Source organism: Leuciscus leuciscus, assembly GCF_965113295.1.
Source record: "Leuciscus leuciscus genome assembly, chromosome: 12".
NCBI lineage: Eukaryota > Metazoa > Chordata > Actinopteri > Cypriniformes > Leuciscidae > Leuciscus > Leuciscus leuciscus.
In genome coordinates, this window is record NC_138736.1 from 33,167,469 (window position 1) to 33,193,179 (window position 25,711).

Sequence of the window (25,711 nt, forward strand, 5' to 3'; positions counted from 1 at the left end):
TTCAAAATATCTTCTTTTGTGTTCAGCAGAAGAAAGAAACTAATACAGGTTTGGAACAACTTGAGGCTGAGTAAAAAGTTTAGGTCACTTTAACATCATGATACCCTGTATGAATTTCGAAACTTTCATATAAAATGAATCTATTATGCTCATAAGCATTTTCCCCCACCCACCAGGACAAACAGGGCTAGCGGTGCTTTGAATGTTTGGAGGACCAAACCTCTTTGCAAACGAAAATATAAAAATAAGTAAATGTAAGCTATAATAAATAAATATGGAAATAAAAGCAGGTGGTTATAAATAAATATTACAATAAACAAACAAACACATAAAAAAGGGAATATAAAAAAACATGAAAACTGAAAGAGTTAACAAATAAAAGTTAATAAGAATAAAAATAAATATATAAAATAATTAAGAAATGAAAAAGTAATAAAAAAAAAATCTGGATGAAATCAATTATATTTGTTTTATCAAGTAATTTATTTTATTTCCCCCCCATATATAGCTATATGAAATAACAATGTGTAGTAAACGTTTAAACTATCTAAGATACAAAATAAGGTGTTTATGATTATGCAAATAAATGCAAATAATATGATAAACAGCATGCGACTGTTTTTCTAAAGCTAAAAAGTCCTGCACGTCTGCACTTTTGTCAGCAGGGCACATTTTAGATGTCATGTCTCTCTTTTCTGACCCATCCATTTCCGGTCTTAAAGTCTCAACTATCCAGCTGATGAGTTGAATCAGGTGTGGTTTGAAAATGTGTAGGTGTTGGTGTGTTTCAAAGAACAGGGTTGGGAAACACTGATGCAGCATTAACTTGTTTTCTTAAACTGTGTGTGTGTGTGTGTGTGTGTGTGTGTGTGTGTGTGTGTGTGTGTGTGTGTGTGTGTGTGTGTGTGTGTGCACATTTTCCCGTACATCACGTTCTCGATTACACAATCACATATGCGTTAGTTTGTTTTTTTCCCTGAAATGCTTACAAATTCCTTGCAATAACAACATCTTATGCATCTTGATGAAAAAATGATCAGATTTATTTAATTTATATAAAAATCTCAAACAACAAGGGTCCTTTTAACAAAGATAAATATTGTGGTCATTCATAAAACAATGAAACAAAACAGCACAGTGTTATTAATATATATTAACATACATGCTTTTCTTATAATACTAAATATTAATCACACATCAAGTATGATTTCAAAACTTCCAGCCTCTTTAAAGAAGGAAAAAAACATCTTTGGCCACAGCCTCCCTTTTTTTGAATTGACACTTATGACAATTCATCCATTTTCTCCGACCTCTGAAATGTCTCATATCTCACCTATCCATTTCAGTATTTTACTCCTTCGCAATACATAAACTTCTCTTCAGACTTCTGCAACTTAACTCTGCTTCAATCAGGTTCACATGCATCTAATCACCTCTCGCCCCTCCAGGTCTTCACACTCTTCGTGCCTGATAGCTTTTGCTTAAAAACACCCACTTCAGCAGCACCACAGTAACAACTTACTTTAATACTAAGGAATCTACTGTTTGGCATCTTAAATTCTGGCCACATGCAGTTTAAGTGTTCCCAGTTCTTCTACTCGAAGAATATTGGGAAATGCCGTCATTGGTCCCTAGTTCGGTAGGGAATGCGAGCATTCACAACGGTGGCCTTTCTTGAAGACCTTTGTTATATCTTTAAGTCAAGCAACTCCTGTGGTTCACTTTGCAGACTTGTACGCAGCAAAGTTCAGCGGCTCCTTTCTCGGGACGCACCAGTCATCAGCTTCCTGGTTGAATTTGTAATGCCGCAAGGCAGTCTTATTAAACACCGGAAGCTTCTCTACTGAATCTGTGGACAGGGCCTGTGGGCAGAAGACCGTTGTGGATTAATGATTTGAAGAGTGTAATGTAATGTCCAAAGTTAACAGGATGTTTTGCACAGGTACAAGCTCAACAAATAAGGTCAGTGTCAACAAAACTCTCAGTATGATTGATCATCTCGCTGATCGTTTAAAATTTAACGTAAAATGCAGATTGTGTCATTTTTTACAGATTTGTACCAAACCTGTATGACCTTCTTTCTTTTTTTAGAGCACAAAAGGAGAAGTTCAGCATAATGTTGACTCAGTTCGTTTTCATGGTAAACAAAACATACATTGACTACTTTTGTGTATCTTCACAGGGCAAAAAAAAGTCATACCATTTTATTTATTTTTTATTTTAAATAAAGGTTCCAAAATTGTGTTTTCGTATAGAAATGCCATAGAAGAACCATTTTTGGTTCCCCAAAGAACCTTTCAGTGAACCGTTCTTTAAATAATTTTTTTTTTTTCTAAGTGAAAAAGATTTTGTTTTCTGAAAACACATTTTAAGAACTTTTGAAGAGTGTGTGGGTTTGGAACAGCATGAGGATGAGTGAATGAACATCATTTCTACATTTATGCAAACTAACCCTTTATGTAATGATCTTACCTTCAGCTGAATAACAGCATCCGTACCATAGCCCTCCATTGGATAAAGCTGGAGATCACCTTGGAAGTAGCGTGCGTACAGGCGGGAGATGGGAAGGCCATGACCAAAGCCGGCCTGAGGGAATAACAGGGCAGGTTTGAAACATTTGTTCATGACTGTTATTATGAAGTGTTAAAGAGCGTCCTGTGTTCCTACCATTGGGGTCCGTTGATGGTCACCAAGAGTAGGTCTGGGCGCAGTCGAATACATGTAGCTAAAAAGTCTATCAATCTTCCTGAAAGGAACGCCACCACCCCGGTCACTGATCTGGAACATGAAAAAGTGAATGTTTAGAAGACAATAATGTGTTTTTTGAGCTGCATTACATCAGATGACAAATATGTGTGGGTTGCATCATTAAGACCGAGACTAAGAGATTGACTGTTGTATAAGTAGCATGGATATAGCATTTCAATGTCTGCTTTGTCGCGCTCTTTAGCCACCAAGCAGGGCAAAGGTTGACGGTATCATTAATACTAGTCAAAGCTGATCTGGTTCATCTGAAAGTTGATCAAGGGTGATTAGAAAATTAATCTTTAGGAGAGTTTATATAACGTTATTATCAGTTATCGCATGATCTAGGGAAGGTTGAGAAGAATGATTCAAGCAAGGCGGTGGCGGTGTGACCTCACACAAGGTAATAGGTGGAGATAAAATTATTCTCTCTGCCAAATTTCTCTTAAGACTTGAACTTTCATTTACGCACCTTGATTGACAGGTCCTGCCTGCCTAGAGCAACCTTGACTTTGATTGGTGGCAATGTGCTGCTTGTTTCATGATTCTCAACAGTAGCCCTCATTGCATTCTAGAGAGGAGGAGACATAAAAAAAGATATTTTTACAATCTATAATTATTTCTTCAATCCATGTGAATCTGAAATAAAGCACCATGTCTACCTTGAAGAGCTCAAAAACCATGTGGTAAAGATGAGAAGGAACGTAGGATATCTCGATTGGTTGCGACTTGTCTTTTGCTGCAACAGAGAACAAATATTATAAGATACAATGTAGTTTGTGAACATTAGGTTACTAGATGGAATATGATTTAATGCATAGTCCGGAGAATGTCTGTTCCTCACCGTTTATCTCTGCAAGCTCCAGCTCAGGAGATCCGAGGTAATTCTGCTCACAGAGCATTTTGGCACACTCGTATGCATCTGAAGCAGAACACAGGACATTAATGTTGCATTTGCACTTGTCGCTAGGGTAATATTTGTATTACAGTATGCACTAAAGCACTCACCTCTGATTACATCTGTGACGTCACAGCAGGAGTCAATGCACCCGATGCTGCTGGGATGTCCTGGATTTGTGGTGCCATCAAAGATCAGAGCTGGAGATAGAGCAGGAAACAAACGGGAACAGAGGGTTAGAGGTGCACTACACGAGGTAATCATTCTCGCATATCCAGTGAATAATTGACTCGAACAGGAACAGGCTGGATTATTCAAGATCTAATGACCTGCGCATTTAAAGTGCTGACTTTAAGTGCTGACAGAAAGTCCGGGTATTAGGACAAGATTTACTTACTGTGCTGGTTGATGAGCATGCGAATGGAGATGCGGTTCATGTAAAAGCGGTCCAGAAAGTACTGAATGTTCTGACATGTCACAGGGTCTGCCCCAAATGCATCCCTATACTCAATGACACCCTGGGCCATGGTGGGTACCACATCATTGTGCCTGTTCCTAATGGTCACCAGAGCTTCCACAAAACTTTAGGGACAAAGAACAAAACAACACCATGAATCCTGCTGTTTTGTTTTAATACTACTGCTTTAACATTCATGTTGGATGTGTATGTAGATTGAAGAACCTACTCTTCAAGAACTCTAGGGTCATTGGGACTCTTGCCTTGGAATTCTAGGATGTCAATCAGGCTTTGAACAAACCTGAGAAGGTAAGAGAGAGAAAACAAACAGGATGAAAGGTTAACTTGTACACTATCAAGATGGTGCCACCAATCAAGCTGGACATCCAACCCGTCCACATCCAAGTGGGACCAAACCTGATTTGTTGAATGTAGGATTCCGATTGAACGGGTTTTCAGGCGTAAGGGTTGGTTTTAGGTTTGTTTCAGTATGCAAATCCCAGATTAAAAGGGTTTTTAGGCGTAAGGGTAGGTTTTGAGTGGGTTTCAGTGCGGTCTGTCATATAAGGAGTAAATGTGTAAGGGTTTAGTCTTCTCGATGCTTCTTCCTGTTTCAAAGTTAATGAGGAAGCATGATTTTTCCCCTCCAAACCACTTCATCAGAAATCCTGCCCTGCACCAAATGTCATTGTTAAGTTTATAGTGACGGGCAGGTTTATGGATCAGTGTTTGGTGTAGGAAATCAGTACTGTGATTGACATGACCAATAAAATCGTAAGAATTGGCTGCAGGAAAAAATAAATCACGACGTATTTGGACATCTCTTGGATGTGGGCCGGGTTGGATGTCCACCGCAGGCTGCAGCGAGACACTTTTCCCGTGTTGAGCTCTTCAATTCTTTTGCTGTTTTTGTTTGTTTGTTTTGTGTTTAGTCCTTATTTTCCTATCTTGATACTTTTTTTATATGTATGTTATTCTTAAATGTTATTTTGAGTCGTATTATATGTGTGTGCTTAAAGCTTCAATACCAAGGTAAATTCCTTATGTGAGAGTCAGAGTTTGAGAGTTTGTCTCCAATAAGACCCTCAACCTACACAATGTTTGTCAAATTTTGCATTTCTAAGCACTCACCAGTGTTGTTTTGTTAACTAAAACCAGTGTTATTATTGTTAACTAAAATCATAAAAAAAAAAAAATTCGGAATTGAAATAAAGCTCAAATTAAATTAAATATAAATATTAGATTAGCAAGTACTAAAATTACTAAAACTGAAATACAATAAATTAATGCTAATTTAAAAAAAAACATAAATAATTATTATGAATAAAATATCAATGACAAATAATACTAAAATAACACTGGCTCTCACATAGAGTATTATAATATAATATTTTTTATTTCAGATATTCTTTTGAATATATTTGATATTAATATTAACTATAAATATTAAATGACTTTCCCCCCCTGCTTTGTTTATAAGATGTTACCACTCATTCCCTCCTCCTCGCGGTGCGGTAACACATGTACAGTAGAACATACTGTTCTCGAAAACAAGTCTGCGCGTCACAGCTATACGTTGCACCTTCTCAAATTTCACTTTCTGAAGTTAACCGCCATATCCGTTGCATAATCGTACCCCCAGACAGCCTTCTAGTAAACACACCAGTGTCTGTATTAATATATATATAATAGGATGAAACTCTGTACTTTAATCTTCAGAGTGGTGTAACGTATCGAGGCTTAGAAGATTCAGGCTGGGGTCTGGAGAACTAGGGCAAAGTTCATCGTTCAGTTAGGAGCCGTGGGACAAGTTACATAATGCACGCGTGAAAAATACACAATTTTAACGGGTTAATATGTTCAGCAATGTATTAGATAATACTTTCACATGATTCATCTTTTTCTTTTCTGTCTGTTTACTCAAACTATAAGACACTTCAAGAGTTAATTCCTTTTTTTTGGTCTTTTTTTTGTCTGATACTCCAAAACATGAACTTACCAGCTGCGAACCAGCTGAACGGACTGTGTCAGTATCAGTTGGTCAGGTAAAAGGTTGATCTCCTTCAAACTGTTACTTAGTCTCACGGGAAGCTCTTGTCTGATGAAGGCGAAAGATGTTTTCTCACAGGCATTTGTGGATCCTGCAAAGAGAACGTGACAGAAACATCAGCGATAAACTATAACTGGAATATCAGCAAGAACAAACGTTACTATGTCTTGAACAGCAATTAGCCTACTGAATGACTTACAAGTTATTTTTGTTTTTTTATCTGTCAGTAATTTATTTTGAGGTTCGTTTCGTGCACACACTATAGGCTATTTTGGCGTCCCTATAGCACAAGCTAAAATATTTACAATATTTTTAACAATACATTTGAGCATTTTTGTTCATAAACCTATAATAAAGTTACAAATACTGTCAGTACGATAACCTTACGGAAAGTGCAAGAGCAGCGAAATGTTACTATGGTTACTCCATCAGTTGAACGCGTTCGCAGGCGGTAAGCACATTCTACAATAGTTTGTTGTTGGAACCTTTTTTTTTTTTTTTTTTTTTTTTTTGCGTATTTATAATTATATATATAATTTTTACATAAAGATATCATTCAAATGATCTAAAAATAAAAATAATTTATCATCTATCCTTGCAAAGCATGTGCACAAATGGCAAATGTCATCACTATTCATCGTATTTTGCACAAAAAAATAAAATAAACTCACCGAAATCCAGAAACTGCTTCATTGACAACGGCGATGGAGAAAATTTCGCGTAGTAATCGATATGTTTTGGTACATTTAGCATAGCAGCATTCCTCATTATAAATCTTACAAACTTCATCTTGGAAAACCTTAATATCTGAACTAAAAACAAAAACAAACGTTGTCAATGTACAAAACAAAGACGTGTATCTGGAAAAGTTATCAGTGTATCCTCGCGTGAATTTCTTTATTCAGTCTGTGTCTGTCTTGAGCCCTGGTGTTCACAACTCTTTAAAGTTTGCGTTCTTGCACAGTGACACGCCTACATTATTACGTCGATGTCGATAGTGACCAATCAGACAGAGGAAACGGGATACACGTCAACGCTCAAGATCGCGATCAACAACGTGTGTTTTGCCTTGCACCTTACCTTGCATCTGCGTGATGTTTGTGCTGCAACATGGAAAATCACACGACACGACAGCATCACAACAAGACGACCCATAAAAGATGATACAGTCAGCTGGACATTACGAGGTCTGGCTTCACCCATCACCCAGTTGGACCCGATACAGGAATTTATCATTGAGAGCAGCGGCAACGCAGCCTGAAAATAAATAAATAAATAAAAACCTGAAAAATTAGGCTGCCAATACAAGCATTACAAAATCCACTTGGCCTATTTAAAAATGATAAAATACAGTGATGCATCATAGAAATGTGCAATATGCAATAATGACCAGTAACTGGTAAGAGTAACAGGTCAGAGTAAGCCAGTACGGATTTGATGTCCCATGATGAGGTGACTTCATATGCACGTAAATGAAAAGGAATCAAATGAATGACAAAAGTAAATGAGAGTATTGACCTTGTTTTAGTACACACACACACACACACACACACACACACACACACACACACACACACACACACACACACACACACACACACACACACACACACACACACACACACACACACACACACACACACACACACACATAACGTTAAAATGTATGGTATCTTTCTTTAAAACAAATGTTACTTGTTCTGATCATTTTGTTATATTATTTTAACACATTCATTTAAGTTTAAGTGTGACTTAAAGAGTTAGTTCACCCAAAAATGAAAATTATCCCATAATTTACTGACACTCAAGCCATCCTAGGTGTTTATGACTTTCTTCTTTCAGCCAAACACAATCGGAGTTATTAAAAAAAAAGCTTTATAATGAGAGTGACAAGTGATTCTAGTTTATAAAGGTATTGGATTTCATTTTTTTTTTTTTTTTTTTTTACAAAAACGAATCGCTTCACTTCATAAGGCTTTATGAACCCCTGGAACTGTATGGATTACTTTTATGATGGATGGATGCTCTTTTTTGGTCTTCAAATTCTAGGGTACCATTCACTCCCATTATAAAGCTTGGAACAGCCAGCATATATTTCTTTATATAACTCCAGTTGTGTTTGCTGAAAGAAGTAAGTCGTATACACTTAGGATGGCTTGAGGGTGAGTAAATTATGGGATAATTTTCATTTTTGGGTGAACTAACCCTTTATATAAAGGATATATATATATATAGGCCAAAAGTTTGGAAACATTACTATTTTTTATGTTTTTGAAAGAAGTTTCTTTTGCTCATCAAGCCTGCATTTATTTGATCAAAAATACAGAAAAAAAAAGTAATATTTTGATATATTATTACAATTTAAAATAATTGGTTTTCAATTTATTATACTTTAAATTATCATTTATTTCTGTGATGCAAAGCTGAATTTTCAGGATCATTACTCCAGTCTATCACATGATCCTTTAGAAATCATTCTAATTTGATGATTCATTATCAAAGTTGGAAACAGTTCTATTGCTTAATATTTTTTCATAACCTGTGATACTTTTTTAGGATACTTTGATGAATAAAAAGTAATAATAATAATAATAATAAAAAAAGAAGCAAATATTTTTAACAATATACACTACTCGTCAGTAATTTGGGGTCGGTAATTTTTTTCTTTCTTTTTTTGAAATAAATCAATACTTTTATTCAGCAAGGATGTGTTAAATTGATAAAAAGTGATAGAAAAGAAGACTTATATTATTAGAAAATATTTTTTTATTTTGAATAAATGCAGTTCTTTTTAACCTTTTATTCATCAATTTTTTTTCTGTATTTTTGATCAAATAAATGCAGGCTTGATGAGCAGAAGAAACTTCTTTCAAAAACATTAAAAATAGTAATGTTTCCAAACTTTTGGCCTGTACTGTATATATAGACATTATTTATAAAAACATAAAATATGCAGCTTTTATTCCCTTGTTATAAAGGATAAAACATCTGAAGATTATTTAATCATTCGTCACAAACATTTAAAGGAATAAAACAGGTCTAGATAGTGTGACTTCCTTACAGAAGAAAGGAAAAACACTTCAATTAAGAGCTATCAATCACTGCAGTATAGACTGAACTGGACTGGCCTTCTGAGATGTGAAACATACTGCAGTAAACAAGACTATACTGGAAAACAGATTGCATAAAAGCAGCGTCTAAACGTCTCACGACTGCTCCCTGGAGGAGGAAGTTAGACGAACATGATCTACAAGTTTGCACAAGTGAGAAACCAGTTACCATGATCCAAAACAACCACCAGTTTAAACTGGTCTTGAGTCAGTGTGAACTAGAAAACTGGACTTTTTACACAATCATCACATAACCCTTTAAGATGAGTCCATTTTCGACTAATTATTTTTTTTGTCTTTTTATGCCCTGAAAATTAGGCTAATCTTGAGATAAAGTAAACGCTTCTGCATCCGCTTTCTTATTCTGACGGCTTCTGCAAACACCCAGCCTGAACAAAAGAGCCTAGAGAAATGAAAAAGGATCACAAAATAAAACTGAATAACATTTCAATGATGAACTAAAAGAGCAGAGCGGTTATGCAGAAGTCCGGATGCCCTTTCATTTTCATTTGATCTTATTTATTGTAAGTTATTGCATCCTTATGTGGATAAACCTTGTTTGTTTAATGTTTCGAGAACAACTGATTTGTTTTGTATTTTTGAAATTCAATAAAAAAAAAATTGGAATTAAATAAAAAGTTCCACACTGATTGCTTTTCAAAGCTTTAGTAACTTGGTCTTTCCCCATCAAGATACACCATGACAAAACCCAACATTTTTCATTCCCTTTTTTTTTTTTTTTTTTTGATAAACCAACAGGATATGAGCCATATGGGCTTTGTAATATATTATTAACTGTAAATAACAGGATCCATGCTATAGGCCTATGCAGTAAAATATCCAAGAAGTGAAGAAACGTCATCTTTAAAATTTGAGTAATGGGTCTTTGGCAATTGTCAGCAAATAATTTATTAATTAACTTAAATTAACATCTAATTGCTGACATAGTGTTTCCTGTGAAATGTTTGCCTGGACCACAAAACCAGTCACATGGCTCAATTTTTTAGGGGCCAAGCACCGAAGGTGCGGAGGCACCTATTGTATCTGTTACCTATGTGAGAAAGCCCTAACCACGCCCCCTGAGTCGTTGGTGTTGTGCAGGGCTCGGCTCGGCTCGGCTCGGCCAGGTGTGGACATGCAAAATCGGCAGCTGAGTTGCAAATCAGGCCGGCTGGTCGGTTGTCCAACAATGTATATGTATATGTTTTTTCTCAGTGCGTAGATGATTATGGACCACACACATACATTTGTGAATCAACGTATACAAATTCCCTTTGAATAAATAAGTTGAACCGGATTCCATCTAGTGTTTCTCTTACCGGAAACACACACACCACCATCTTGACTGCATTAATCTTGAACCCCTGAGCGTCCCAAACGCTCGTATACCCGTTCTTCTTCTTCTTCTTTTTCTTCCGACTGGGAGTCTATGGCAGCCCATAGAACCGATTGCGGGAAAGTTATGAAATTTGGCACACTGATAGAGGACATTCTGAAAAGTCACCATAGCAAATTTGGAGACACCATTTGGAGTCTCCAACTCAATCCTTCTAGCGCCACCAACTGCCCAAAGTTTTACACATGTTTATGCTAATAACTTTTGAACCACAAGGGCTAGCAACAAAATTCTTTCCCCCCCATGATTCCTTGGCTCAAGCCGATTCGATAGGAAATTTGTCCGCCATTTTGAATTATCTGAAAAACTACTTTTTTTAACTCCTCCTAGGCCGATTCTCAGATTTTCACGAAAATTGAACCAGACCATCTACAGACCATGCCGACAAAAAGTTATATAATTCATAAAAATTGATCAGACCGTTCTCGAATACCGCACAAATAAATTTTACGTAGCGCTTGCGAAAACAGACATAAGGCTGTACCTCCGTAACGCTTTATCGGATTCAGACCAAACTTGGTACATGTCATCACAAGCATGACCTGAGGCTACATGCTGCGTTTCGGCGCAGCGCCACCTACTGGTCCGGAGATATGAAAAATTGATATTTTTGCTTAGAACTTCTGAACAGTTTTTCCAAAAATCATACAATTGGTCTTGTTAGATTCAGGGCAACATGCCGAGTCGACTGATATCCAATTTTACCATATCGGCCATTTTGGCTGTCTACCATTTTGAATTTTGTGATAAAATGCTGTATTTTAAGAACGCATTAACGGATTGTTACGAAACTTGGTATGGGTCATCAGCACGAAGCCCTGAAGGAGCATGAGAAGTTTCGGACCTTGTGGTCAAAAGTTATAACAAAATTCCCAAAACTGCTAATAACTTTTGAACAAATCTGCCTATCGTTATGACACTGTTCTTAATAGATTCCTTGGGTCAAGCCGATAACATAGATACCAAGTTTTCCTTATATGGCCTAACTTCCTGTCCGCCATCTTGATTTTCATTCAATGCATACTTTTTCGAACTCCTCCTAGACCGTTTGTCTGATTTCCACCAAAATCGAATCGTATTCTCCAGACTGTGCTGACTAAAAGTTATGGATTTCGTGTCGATAGCATAGACTGTAAAAAATATGGACAAAGCGTCTGTGACGTCACCCATAGACTTCTGAAGAACAGTTTTGAGGCCGTTTATGGGGGGTATGGGCGGCGCCATATTTCAATACAAATGTTCAGAAAGGATAACTTACAGGTATGATGTGTTGTGTCAGATCATGGCGGAGACGTCAAATTTCAGGAATTCCACTCGGCGCAGCCTATGCTCATTGTCAGCTGTCAATCAAGCTGTCAATCGCGCCCTTATTTGTCATACATTTTATATCTAAATACGATCTAAACTAACGAGTTAGAAAAAAATTCACCCCCCTCACAGTTGTCAGGCACTCGGAACCTATCGAAAAATACAATAAAAGTCCATGGGACCAACCTGTAAAAACATGAATTTATACTGTGAAAACGGACATTTTAACATGGGGGTGTATGGACATTTGCTCCCTTTTGGGACCTTCCCCTAGCGGATTTTCGATGTATTGCAGTTTTTCGCACTTCCGGGTAGGCTTCATTTTTCAGATTAGAATGTTGCCGCTTGGTCGATAGACAAAACCGTTTTCGTATAGCGCAGCAGCAAAGTTGAGGCATGATGCCAAAAGTATTATTCAGGCTTTATCTCTGCAATGCCTTGACATATTGTCACCAAACTTTGTATGTGTCATTGTTACTTCACTCTGACCACATCACATCAGTTATGTAACTGCGCCACCCATTGGTCGAAAGTGTTAATAATATTAAATCATATTTTTAATTACTGTTTTTATGATTTTTTTGTCATTTCACCTAAAATCTTCTTTAAATGTCTTTAATTGCTCATTGTTGTAGTTGGTCTGACACTTTCAGCAATGTTGGCATGGCATGTCTTGTCGTCTTATTCTGCTTGGCCCCGGTAATTGCTGCTTGCAGCTATATTTGAAATTGTGATTTATACATCATCTGAAAGCTGAATAAATCTGAAAGCTTTCCATTGATTGTATGGTTTGTTAGGTTAGGATTGGGCAATATTTGGCCGAGAGACAACTATTTGAAAATCTGGAATCTGAGGGTGCAAAAAAATCTAAACATTGAGAAAATCGCCTTTAAAGTTGTTCATTTATGTTCGCGATTGTGCTGCATTCACTCACACAAATAAATGTTTTATATATTTACGGTAGGAAATGTACAAAATATCTTCATGGAATCTATGATTTTTGACATAAAAGAAAAATCGATTTATTTTGACCCATACAATGTATTGTTGGCTATTTCCACAAATATACCCGTGCGACATGTGACTGGTTTTGTGATCCAGGGTCACATATTAAAATGAATTTGGTACATTAAATTGATCACAAGTGACAGTAAAGAAAGACTGTAACATTGTTACATAAGTTCTTAAAAAAATAGATATTTTCTTTCAAATTGAAGACAAATCTATCATGATTTACACATAGGGTATAAGTCAGAGTAAGATGCCTCCTGGGGTAAGACCCTTAGACCTTTAAATTTGCATTTATAATTTTGCTATTATGACATAGGCCAATTTTTTAATCTTTAAAATATATATAAATATTAATAAGAATTATATCAAAGCCATTTGTACATTCTGTAAAGGTTTGTCCCAGTTATGGGGTAAGATGGCCTCTTTTTACATTTTGTTCTACAATTAAACAATTTAATTAACAATTAAATTAGCAAATGTTTCTATTTATTTCCTAAAATAACACATTGGCAGATGCATCATCATTCTGCACATGCTAAACTTATACCTAAATATGTTACACTTTAAAAATAATGTTACACACTTCCCCCATGTTACCCATATAATAAGCTGGACAACTGTTTTCAACTGCAAAAATATTTAGAAATGTTTTTTGAGCAGCAAATTAGAATGATTTCTGAAGGATCATGTGACACTGAAAATGGAGTAATGGAGCTTTGCAAGGAATTACACAGGAATTACATTTGAATTACATTTGAAATACATTAAAATAAAAAAAATATTTATTTTTAATTGTAGTATTTCATACTTTTTACTTTATATACAAATAATCAGTTTAATCTGTACTTTTATCAAATAAATGCTTTGATAAGCATAAAAGACTTCACAGCCAGAAATGTCTCCAGTGGAGCTGCAGAGGGCAGTATAATATGGATATTACAATTGATATGCTATCGCAGGGGACAATAGGTATAGCAGAAAAAATGATGTACAGAAATCAGCAGAATTGAATCCACTAAACACAAACTGATGATAATTCACTGTATTTCAGTAAGACATCGGGTAAATACGAAAGTGTGTTTTATTTTATTTTAAAGCGAAATGATTGTGAAAATAAGACAATAATAGACTACCAAATAGCCTACAAGCCCTGGCCATTGGGTTTTGTGCGTAAAATGGGAATAAAAACCTTTTTTTTTTTTCTTTTTTTTTTTACTAAAACAGATGTTATGTCGATCTATAGCCAATATTAATTGGCTATAGAAATGTTCAGAAAATGCAATAGGCAGCTCTTTGTGCATTGTGTAATGTGTCAAGTTCAAAGCTTCATAAAAACACAATTCCACAGTAAAAACAATTTGGATTTCGTTAGAAGAGTAGCAATGGGATAATGTCCACTTTAACGCACCTTCTGAGACTGCCGAGAAACAGCGCCACGAATTGTGCAGAAAATGCAATAGGCGGCTCTTTGTGAATTGTGTAAAGTGCCATGTTCAAAGTTTCATAAAAAAATTATTCTACAGTAAAAAGTGGCTAAAATGAGTAATTCGTTAGAGGAGTACCCCTACTATAATGGGCTTATGTCCACTTTAACGCACCCTCTGAGGCAGCGAGAAACAGCACTGATGGGCAGAAAATGCAATAGGCGGCTCATTGTGCATTGTGTAAAGTGCCATGTTCAAAGCTACCTTAAAAAGTTATTCTACAGTAAAGAGTTTGTATATGAGATGATATCAGAAAGTACAGTTATAAGATACCGCAAATTATAGTATTTACAAATATCATATGCATTTAAGCAAAAATGTATGTGCATGTTAAAGCAAAGATAAAATGATCATTTTGTATAATCATCCACGTTTGATGTTCTGGAGTCCTTGCAGGGGTAGGTTTCATCTATTCAAAAGTGCTGGGTCATCTGAAGTCTTCATAAGAGGCATTGGATCCAAGCTGGAGCATAATCTGTTTCGTGAAACTGAAATCTGTAATAATTGCTTTAATCATTTTTTATTCAATTGATATATAAATGCATTCAAGTTATGTTATTTGCAATAATTAGAGAATTTTCTTTTTTGTGTTATTATTATTTTCTGAAAATAGAAACAATACAAACAGGGTCCCTAAAAAGTGTGAATAAGAGAAAAACCACATGGTCCCTAAATTGAGCTGATGACAATAATTAAAATAATACTGTAGCCTAATTATATTTATGTGCCTTTATATTTTTACAGTCCATTTTCGCTGATATATCAGTGTTATTTGCATTTAAACATTGTTTATTATTCTTTTATTCTGAAAATAGACACAAAAGTAACACAATCCCTTTAAAAACGCGAAAAAGAGAAAAACCGCAAGGTCCCTAAGCAACAATTAGCCTACCCCTCATTTACACTGCAAACGTCTGCAGTGCATTACGTCTGCGACAAGGTTTTATTCCGTCCTCGACGCGGTGCCAATCACACCAGGAATATTTCAGAAGCGGAGCGACTGGATGCGCGAGACCAAGTGATTTGCCTGTCCGACGTGGTATTTCTTGATTTTTGGGTTTCTACCATACAGTCTATGGTTTCTACCAAGGATATTGGTGTGTAATACGTTTGGGAGTTTGCACAGGGTGTTTATTTTGAATTTGACAATGTTTTTTTTTTACTTTTATTTTGTATTTCCGGTGCGACTTGGACGCGCGTCCGTCAAAAATAGACTAGGCGCCTATATTTAGCGAAGCGGCACGGAGAGCCGCTTCTGGGAAGCTTCTGAAACGCGCCGCGTCGCGGCCGGTGTAAACACAAGAATTGACTAGAATGGGCGCGATCAGCTCCGGTAGCCGTGTCGCAGCCGTAAAAATGAGCATAAAAAGTATTTTTAATGAACATAAAGGTCCATGTTTAATAAAAATGTTCACGAAACTTAATGAAATGTTTAGTGAAATTATAAAATATGTAAGAGATCATTAATTTAGTTATATTGTATACACATTCTCATATCCATATATTTTGTTTTATTGTCACAAGTAATAATCTCAGGGTTTACTGGGTTTTACACGATTCTTTTCGTAGTGTGGTATTGGTGGTGGTGTCCTAAACGTGTGTAGCTTTCTTCTTCTCACCACTGATTCCTGATGGTTTAGAGGACAATCACTCAAGTCGCCCCCTGTCGTTTCAAAGAATAGTACAACGGCGAGCGCGTCAAGTAGCCTATAAACGCCTCGTCCGTTTGGGGAGGTGCGCGTGCAGTTAGCGGAGACTCAGTAAAGGTGATATAACAGATGTGTTATCATTGTTATTTGTGGTAGGAGGACACTTAAAACTGCTTAAGTAGTTACAAGGGGGGGAAACAGTGATGTTAGTTTTTTGTTTTGTTACTAGGGCGCAGCCATCTTGAGCTTCAACGGTCCGTGACGTCACTGGCATGGTAGGCTAAATGCAGAAAAATGGCATCTCAAGAGCATGTTCTAAAATTGTGATCTGTCCAACAAGCGAATATAACACCTCCGATGCCATCAAGTACCGAATAATCCACTCACCTCTTAGTTGTTATTGTGATGTACACCTTCACCGTAGATCACCTTGCTAAATTAATCCGACAACGAGGATGCTATCCAATATAAGCAATATCCATCGACGACACCCGCAAGATACTTGTTAGTGTGATTTCAGCCGCTTTCAAACTGTGAAAATGTGCCTTGCCAGTTTAAATTTGACAAGCGCACACGCCTAAACGCAATGCACAGCCAGCTGTCACAGCGCGTGCACTAAACTAAATTCTCTTTATCGTCTTATTGCATTTAAAGTGTCAAAAACACAAGGTTCACAAACAGTTGGTTTTGTCTTAAATTAATGTAAACATCTGTAAGAAATCGTGTATTCTAGATCCCTGCATTACTGTAGTTCTTAAAGTGACAGCAGTCTATATAAGAATCAGTATACGTTTCATAATACAGTGAAGACTGCAGTTTTATTATTTCATTTGATGATTAAATTTCTTACTTAAATGCTGTTTTTAGTGTTAACTTGAACAGTTCTCTGTCCATACTGTCAAAATCAGTCAGTTCAGTCAGAGTAGGCTAGCAGTAGCGTAGCCTGACATAACATTATAGCAGTGGTACAGTGGTACCATGCCAGTGACGTCATCGAACGGCTGCGCTCTGATAACAACAAATGTAAATTTCAGAATTGGGAAAAACTTCATGTATGTTTTGTTTTTAATATTATTTTTGAATTAATTTGTTTACAATTTTAATAACCAACATGTTATCGAATTATATTTTGTTCGTTTCAGTTCCCCTTTAAGATGGAATATGAAGTATAAGAAGCTGGATTCAGCCTCCTGGCCTACATATTAGAACTTATTAGAAAACCGGAATCTTTAAAAACTATAACATAGGGCTTTACAGAACCAATATATCATAGGCCCTCATATTTTATTATCAGGTAATGAGTTTGCCATTAAACATTTTATTTGCACTTTGTACCAAATCATTAAAAAAAATCAACAACAAAAAACGGTCATGCTTTAGGTTTAGAATTTAAGTCGAAAAAGATAGATAAAGCAAAAAAGCTGTCGGGCCAGTCGGGGGCTAAATATAGAAAATGAATAAGGGCAGCAGCTAAATAAGTGGATGGTGAAAGGCGACAGGTAGCATTTACAGTGTGATGTCTGTGCTTGGAGGCTTGCAAATATTCATGTCAAATTTAACACGGGGAAGCTTAGGATTCCGTAGCTTTAAGGCACTTGTTGTGTTACAGCCTATTTTTTACAGTCTATGGTTACAGTCATGGGGCGCAGTAACCAGGCGCTCTAAAGTGTGGCTGAAAAAGCCCGGTAAAACTTTAAATAACCATTGAATTGATTGTTGCTGCATACCCCTCTGACACTGGGTAGTTGCAGTCAGGGCAATCAAAAACAAGAGGAAATTAGATTTACAGTTCTTAATCTAGTAAATGTTGAAACGTTAAGGATCACAGCATAATTCTATAAACAATTCTATAAACTTCTTATTTCTACTGCTAACATAATATTCGGTTGTTAGCACTGTAAGAAAAATCATGTTTTTTAAAAATATAACTGGCAGCTGTTGTTGTGAGGATAATTCTGTTTTAAAAAAAATACAGTACAACATAAGAAACTTTACAGAACAATAATGATGTTAGTGCACCTGTCGTTCATATCATTTTGTTATTGCAGAACTTATAGTCACATAAAGATCAGGGAAAGATACCATGGTTGTATCTTTCAACAATGAACAATCATGACAAAAAAAGAGAAAACATAAATACCATGGGTTTGTGTACATCATAATATAAGAATACGCTGGAAAAAAAGCACAATGACGAGGTTAAATATCTTTGAATAATTCATCATAATACATCAAATTGACGACTTTATAATTTCTATCTACTCATAATACATAAAGGAAATGCATTTTTTGTTTGCTATTTATAAGCCTGAGGGATAAAACGAGAGTTAAATTCAACAAGAAAAAGAGGAAAACAATGGAGATTTAAGCGACTTTTGCTTGTGGGCCAACATTTTTGCATATAAAATGAAGACATTAAAAACATATTCAAGAGATGCCGATTTCGGGGTTTCGTAATAAAAAATAATATCTTTAAAGAGATACTCCACTTTCTTTGGAAATAGGCTTTTACAACTTCCCCAGAGTTAAACAGTTGAGTTTTACCGTTTTCGAATCCATTCAGCCGAAATCGGACAGGACCATTAGCATCTCTCTCAAAAAAAATGACCAAAGAGTTTCAATATTTTTCCTATTTAAAATTTGACTCTTCTGTAGTTACATTGTGTACTAAGACCGACGGAAAATGAAAAGTTGCGATTTTCTAGGCAACAAGACCACAAAATGAGCAAGTTTCACCAATATCAAAATATGTACAGATAGATGAATTAAACCTGTCGCTCATATATTTTAAGTTGTTGCGCTTGTGATAACGTTGTACGTCACATGATAACGTCAACATGGCGGATGATGTACGGATCGCATTCATACTTAACGAGATCAGGCTATAAAGTACCTACTCTTTTAGCGCTCGTTAAGTAGGCTAAGTACTTATTGAAATTAAGTACCTACTCGGTGAGTATACGCTTTCGGACGCAGCCAATGTGTGCAGAAGTTGTAACACTTCCTGTTTCCCTTTTTTTCGCCATAAATTCGTTTCAGAGCCATGGCCAAACTGTTCGAGATATCAAAAAGCCGTCCTCAATTTAGCATCATCAATGTATTGGCTTCATGCTGACCGGGTTTGGTGGCAATTATGAATTGCCTAGGAGGAGTATATAAAATTCCTTTCAGGGCATGGGCCCTAAATAATCCTTAGGAAAACAATTGGGCCCTCTGCACATTTATAATTGTGGCTTCATACTTTTTGTGGCCACTGTATGGGATAATTTGTAATGATGTGAAATTGCATAATATGATTCATGTGGTAAAAAAAATTCTGGTAACTCCTGATTACATTTAATTAGAGAGAGAACATCCAAAAAATATTAGTTTTAAGGAATCATCCCTAATTGGTCCTATATGATTCATGGTTCGTATTGTTTAGTAAAGGTTGTCATCCCAATATGACACGTTTCTGTTTTGTTCTGTTTTTGTTTAGCACTTCATTGTGTTGTATGGAACATACCAGTACCCTGACAATATATGTACAATGGGCAGGTTCTCTTACTGTACAAACCAGTTTTACGAGAAAGACCTTCATTTCACAATAGTTTCAAACGGAACTTGAACCACTTGGCTTCTAAACTGTTTTGTCTGTCAATAATGTTTTTTCAGATGTTACCCAAGATAATTCTCTTTCTCTCCAGTCTTCACATTATTCTTAATCCAGAGTGGCAACTGGAGTGGCAAACGAGCCAATTGAGAAACGGCCTTAGTAAACATTTTAAGAAGTGACAGGAGCAGCAAGAGCAGCCAATGTGAATCTGGGGGAAGAAAACTGGTATCAGTAGGCTGTTTCAGTTTATTAAACACCATCTCGTCTGCAGATATTTCATAGATGCAAACTCGATCCTCACCTTTCGGTGAAAATCCACCTTTTTGAGAACGAAATAGGTCACCTTTAGGAGTTTTTGCTGCAGAGTATGTCACCTGGATTGTTGGTCTGATTGGTTGGAGGACTATCCAATTGCGTACAGATTCATTTGAACTATGCCCATTGATCACAGCTCTTGTGCAGTAGAAAATACAGAGCAGACTCCTCAGACTAATGTTCAATCTTAAAAGACTGAGCTCGGGCTGGTGATAGCCAGACTAATCTAATCAGTCAATATAGTCTTAAATAGCCTGTGCATAGCAATTCAACTTTTATAACTTGAGATTTTGGACGAATCTTGATTCAATCTTGATTTTGGTAAAAAATTTAAATAAAATAAAATAAAAAAATCATGAAAAGTGAGTGTGGCGAGCACGACGAGGTCGAGGGCCGTGGGAGGACGACTGCTGGCAACACAAAACACAAACACATCAAATCAAATTCAGGCCTGTCCTCTCTCGCTCTTCACTGTCGTCGCTCCTCCTTTATGCTTCCGCTCCTCCGTGAGAGATGCGAGACCGGTGCGTCGCGCACGTGTCGCTCATTATCAATCGCGCCACCGGCCTCGCGCCGTCCTCCCACGGCCCTCGACCTCGTCGTGCTCGCCACAGTGAGTCTTGGACATACAAGGTAATAAAAAACAATAAATAAAAAAACCGTGTGTGACCATGACAGCTAATAACACCCGTCAAATGGGAGTAAAAATCAACTGTGGAGGGTAACAATGTCGAATCACTAGGCAATTTGGTGGCAGCCACAGCAGCCATTTTTTTTTACACTGTACTGTTTTTTTTTTACAGTAAAGTTCAGGCGACCACATAGCCGTTTTTTTTTTTAATACCATAAATAAAAAAAATAAAAAATTACAGTGCGTATATTTCACAAATGATTAAGCAGTCTATCAATCTCTCTAAAATTACGTTTTGGAATTAGCAACGGAAACTTGGGATGAGATACTGTACATAAGAAATGATTACACACAACAGCATTTTAAGGACAAAAACCTGACAAATGTCTTGAAAAAAAAAACATAACAGAATATTTATTACATTCTGCAGAAAAAAAAAAACATTACAAAATTTGATTTTATTCTTTGAACCATTTTAATCCCTACCCCAAACAGGTATAAAAGATAAAAGAAAAGATCATTTTCCATTCATTTATAATGGTTTGTGTGACGTAATGGTAAATATAACGTTTATTTACTCATGACTTGCCTCTAACCCCAGTACCAGCTGTTGATATCTTTGACCACACTGTAGTGCTTATTCCTTCTAATATGATCACAAATCCGACAGGCATGGTCACGACCGAATGATGTTCTCTTTGAAACAAAATGCTCTCTCCAGGTGAAGTACTGCCTGTACAGGTCCTCGTTTTGGTCCATGAGTTTCAGATGATCAGCCAGTTCTTTTGGGGATGGAAAGTCATCCACATGGATGAAGGATTCACTTGGTATGAACTGCTCATAGTTTTCTCTCGGTGGGCCAATAACGACAGGAACGGTACCAATCGCAAGAGGGTTGAACAGCTTCTCAGTCATGTAGTCTCTATGAATGGAATTCTCAAACGACAAGTAGAATTTGCAACTGGTCATCACATTTATATAATCATCATTATTAATTCGTTTGTTGAATTGTCCTCCATGGACTTCCACATCAATGTATTTCACTAACTCAGTAAAGTACTGTGAACGCCTAAAGCTTGGATTATAGTGACTTACTACCCAGCAAACTAATTTATCCTTCTTTGGGATAGTATAATTTTTCTCTTCCTCTGAGGCCTCTGTGAGCCGACCGTAAGGCATTGGAATATCTGAATCCCGGCGGTAACTTGAAGTCAGATTAAACAGATCCTTTAGCGGGGGATGTGAAGCTGAATTAGTTGGAGACTCCATATTCCACCATATCCACTTCTGGATGGTAGGTCGTGGAAGTTTCGGCATGTTGGATAAATCCCCACTGATATCTCTATGATGAAACATAACCCCGTGTGCTTGGTTAAACAGATTTCTGTCATCTGTTAAACGACAGCCATGGATATTGAAAGCCGAACTGCAGGGTCCTAAGCCAAAACTAGCACCAAAAGGCCACATCCAGATCAATAGAATGGTTTCTGGTTCTTCTTTCTCAGTCAAGGATTTTGATGCAGATTTTGGGGTTTCAACCCCAATCAGGGGTTTATCCATATTCACAGTGCATGTGAAGTTCTGCATCTTAAGAACGTTGAGGCATGTTTTTGTGCTGATGTTATTTATCTGGCCTTGATCAGCAGGGCATTTGAACAAGTTTATGGGTGAATATTTGAATTCCGATGGTGTGAGGTAGAACAAATAGAACATAAAACATGCCACCAAAAACGAGGCAAATATAAAGATCCGAGTGGTTTTTGAAGCAGTTGTTGTTGACGTCATTTTATGTTGACATTCACTAATGCAGGGAAGAGGATAGAGAATGCATCAATAATTGGCTTAAAATATCATAAAATAAGCTTTAAAATACATAAATGGTCATCTTGTTTTTTTATGGGAAAATGTTCCAGTCTGTCTGTAAGTAGGCTACAATGTTTATTTATAGTGAAAATATTTATTATATTTTACTCTTCCTTATATGCCTGTAGAATGTTATTTAGCATTTTAATATCTGGTTTGTGTCTTAATAATAAAAAGTCTCTTTTAATATAATTTAAGGTTCATGACATGAAAAATCAGATTTTTCCTTGATCTTTTGACATGCAAGTTTCATAGCTTAAAACATCCTCCTCATTATAAACAAAGCATTTATTTAATCAAGTGCCAAAAACAGCAAGATCTGTTTGGGGCCCTTGTATTCAAAAATTATACCGCTCAGTGTAAACTAAAAACACAGAAAAAATATAAAAAAGGTAATTGTGGCTTTTTATCTCACCATTCTGACTTTATAACTCACAATTGCTACTTTTATCACTCAATTGTGAGATAAAAGGAATTGCGTGATATAAAGTCGCAATTGTGTGTTAAAAAGTCAGAACTGCGTGATATAAAGTCTCGATTGCGTGTTATAACGTCAGAATTGTGAGTTTATTTCTGACTTTTTAACACGCAATTGCGACTACACGCAATTCTGACTTTATATCTCAGTCACAATTCTGAGAAATAAAGTCAGAACTGCGAGATTTAAACTAGCAATTGTGACATAAAAAGTCGACATTTTCTTGCAATGTTTTATTCTGTGGCAGAAACAAGCTTCAACTAATGGAGAGTTCGCAACTTCGCAAAGAAACATTTGTTGAAAGAAAGCCAACAAATGAAAAGTTCTCCAAATAAACATAAAACAGTCAAATGAACTGAAATATTTTTATTGGAAGTATTCATGCATCATACTAAATTGATTCAACAATTTCGTTTCTTGAATGTTGAAAATGTACAATGTTTTGTTGTTCAGACTAAATCTGCTTAGTTTTCATTGAAGGTGGCGTTTTTTGTTAGCGCGTGTGTAGTTTGAACCCTGAACGCATGCGCGGTTTGAGACTTCACGGTTGGGGGTCAGTATGGCAAGCCGTTTTAGCTTAAATTGTACCCAGCGTTACTCGTCGTAATTGCATTTTTACTAGTAAGAATTCAATTAGAGAGCTCTACAATTCAATTCTTACTAGTAGCAATTACAATTAGAGAGCTCTCCAATTCAATTATTACTAGTAACAATTACAATTAGAGAGCTCTACAAATGAATTTTTACTAGTCGTATGTCTCCATTGACTTCCATTCATTTTTAATTACGGAGCTCTACAATTGAATTGTTACTAGTAAGAATTACAATTAGAGAGCTCTACAATTGAATTGTTACTAGTAAGAATTACAATTAGAGAGCTCTCTAATTCAATTATTACTAGTAACAATTACAATTAGAGAGCTCTCTAATTCAATTATTACTAGTAACAATTACAATTAGAGAGCTCTCTAATTCAATTATTACTAGTAACAATTACAATTAGAGAGCTTTCTAATTCAATTCTTACTAGTAAGAATGCAATTACAGAGCTCTCTAATTGATTTTTGACCCAGGTAAAAAATCTATTCAAATTATATGAATGAAACAAATGTATTTATGTACAATACTGTCTCTATCATCATATGGGGATTCAAATTTGACATATTTTAGTAATAGTAGCACTCTAGGACATCAGTAAATGTGAAGCACTCGTTTGAGGACATTGGGACTATATTACGTTATCCCCTTAACTGTCACCGTCCCACCTGGGGCGTTTGCCCATATATATTTAGAACAATAATATCTTAGTAAAAACCTAAAGTAATATTGACAAACTATATATCATTTGAAAACTTACAATCTCTAGTTTTCATATTTGGTGGCTGTTTTTTAAAATAAATTACAGAAGAGCAGTAATTTATCAATTTGCAACAAGAATATTTCATATTCATTAGGCGTGTTTAGGCCTTTATTTTGAAATAGAAATAAACATGAAAATAAATTCATGCCAAGAGCTCAAAAGATAACACTAATTAAATGTTATGAGAAAAAAATGTCTGAAAATGTTTCGAATATAAAGAAAAATATTATGGATTCTCGATTTGTGATGCGGGAGCGAGCTATTACGCACATATGTGCTCTTTTTTTATGTTTATTAGAGGTTGAAATCAAATCAAATACTGCCAAAACACCCATACTATTTCTGAATAGGATATATACTTAATAAATTGTATGAAATTATGGAAAGACATGGTTCAGATCACTCAAAACATATGAAAATGGAGACGCCCTTATATGGTCAGTAAGGAAGCTGGCTGTCCATCTAGTGAAAAAGTCTGGTACTACGCCCAAATAAAATCTTACTGAAAGCTCATTTTTTGAGATATCAACCTAAGATTTGGAACACAACTTGTTTAGATCTTTGGCTTTAATTTTCTAGCAGTTTTAGAGTAAAATATATTTTATAATATAGGCCTATATATTTTATATAAAATATAAATAATTATATTTTTACATTCTATATTTTCATAAACTCAAACTTATATAACTTTTTTTCTGTTTCACTTTCATAATTTATTTCACTTCTACAATAATCTGGCAAATGTCTTCTTAAAAACAAGACCAACCATATGTCTATATTCAAAAGCATTCTTGAATTACAACCATTTAAGTTTGTTTTTTGATTGCAGTACTAGCCTATGTCCTCACATGAGGACATCATATGGTAAATTATAGACCCACTGTCCTCACATGAGGACATAATTTTCTGCAAAAACTACTTCCTGTACAAAAACAAATTTTAGTTATTATACTTATTAGGTCCTACTTATCCCAAATAGCAAAAACAATTATAAAATGCACACCTGGCAAACTCTCGGGTCTTCTTAAACTACTTGAATAATATATAATTAATCAAGATAGGCCTATAGATACAGGTGAAACTCGAAAAATTTGAATATCGTGCAAAAGTTATAATTTTGATGATTATGGCTTACAGCTTATGAAAACCCCAAATTCAAAATCTCATGTAAAATTAGAATATTACATGAAATCAATAAAAAAAAAGGGTTTTAAATACAGAAATGTCAGCTCTCTGAAAAGTATAATCATGCATATATATATATAGTTATACTAAATATATTAGTTTCACCTTTTAATTTGAATTACTGAAATACACAAACTTTTGCACGATATTCAAATATTTCGAGTTTCACCTGTGAT

The 25,711-nt window shown here is 35.8% G+C and overlaps 2 protein-coding genes across 2 annotated transcripts; both read right to left on the minus strand.

The window, feature by feature from the left end:
* Positions 1-1,021: 1,021 nt before the first annotated feature.
* On the minus strand, positions 1,022-7,073 carry pdk2b (pyruvate dehydrogenase kinase 2b). The gene is made up of 11 exons (XM_082186259.1): positions 6,822-7,073; positions 6,100-6,241; positions 4,330-4,401; positions 4,041-4,225; positions 3,754-3,843; positions 3,590-3,667; positions 3,408-3,484; positions 3,218-3,316; positions 2,668-2,778; positions 2,473-2,586; positions 1,022-1,862 (listed from the first exon to the last, which is right to left on the minus strand). The coding sequence occupies exons 1-11, from the start codon at positions 6,937-6,939 to the stop codon at positions 1,719-1,721; spliced, it is 1,230 nt and encodes a 409-aa protein (XP_082042385.1). The 5' UTR covers positions 6,940-7,073; the 3' UTR covers positions 1,022-1,718.
* A 13,563-nt stretch (positions 7,074-20,636) lies between these two features.
* LOC309511158 (4-galactosyl-N-acetylglucosaminide 3-alpha-L-fucosyltransferase 9-like) lies at positions 20,637-22,697 on the minus strand. Its single transcript, XM_082186261.1, has one exon. The coding sequence runs from the start codon at positions 22,432-22,434 to the stop codon at positions 21,241-21,243; it is 1,194 nt and encodes a 397-aa protein (XP_082042387.1). The 5' UTR covers positions 22,435-22,697; the 3' UTR covers positions 20,637-21,240.
* Between the last annotated feature and the right edge of the window lie 3,014 nt (positions 22,698-25,711).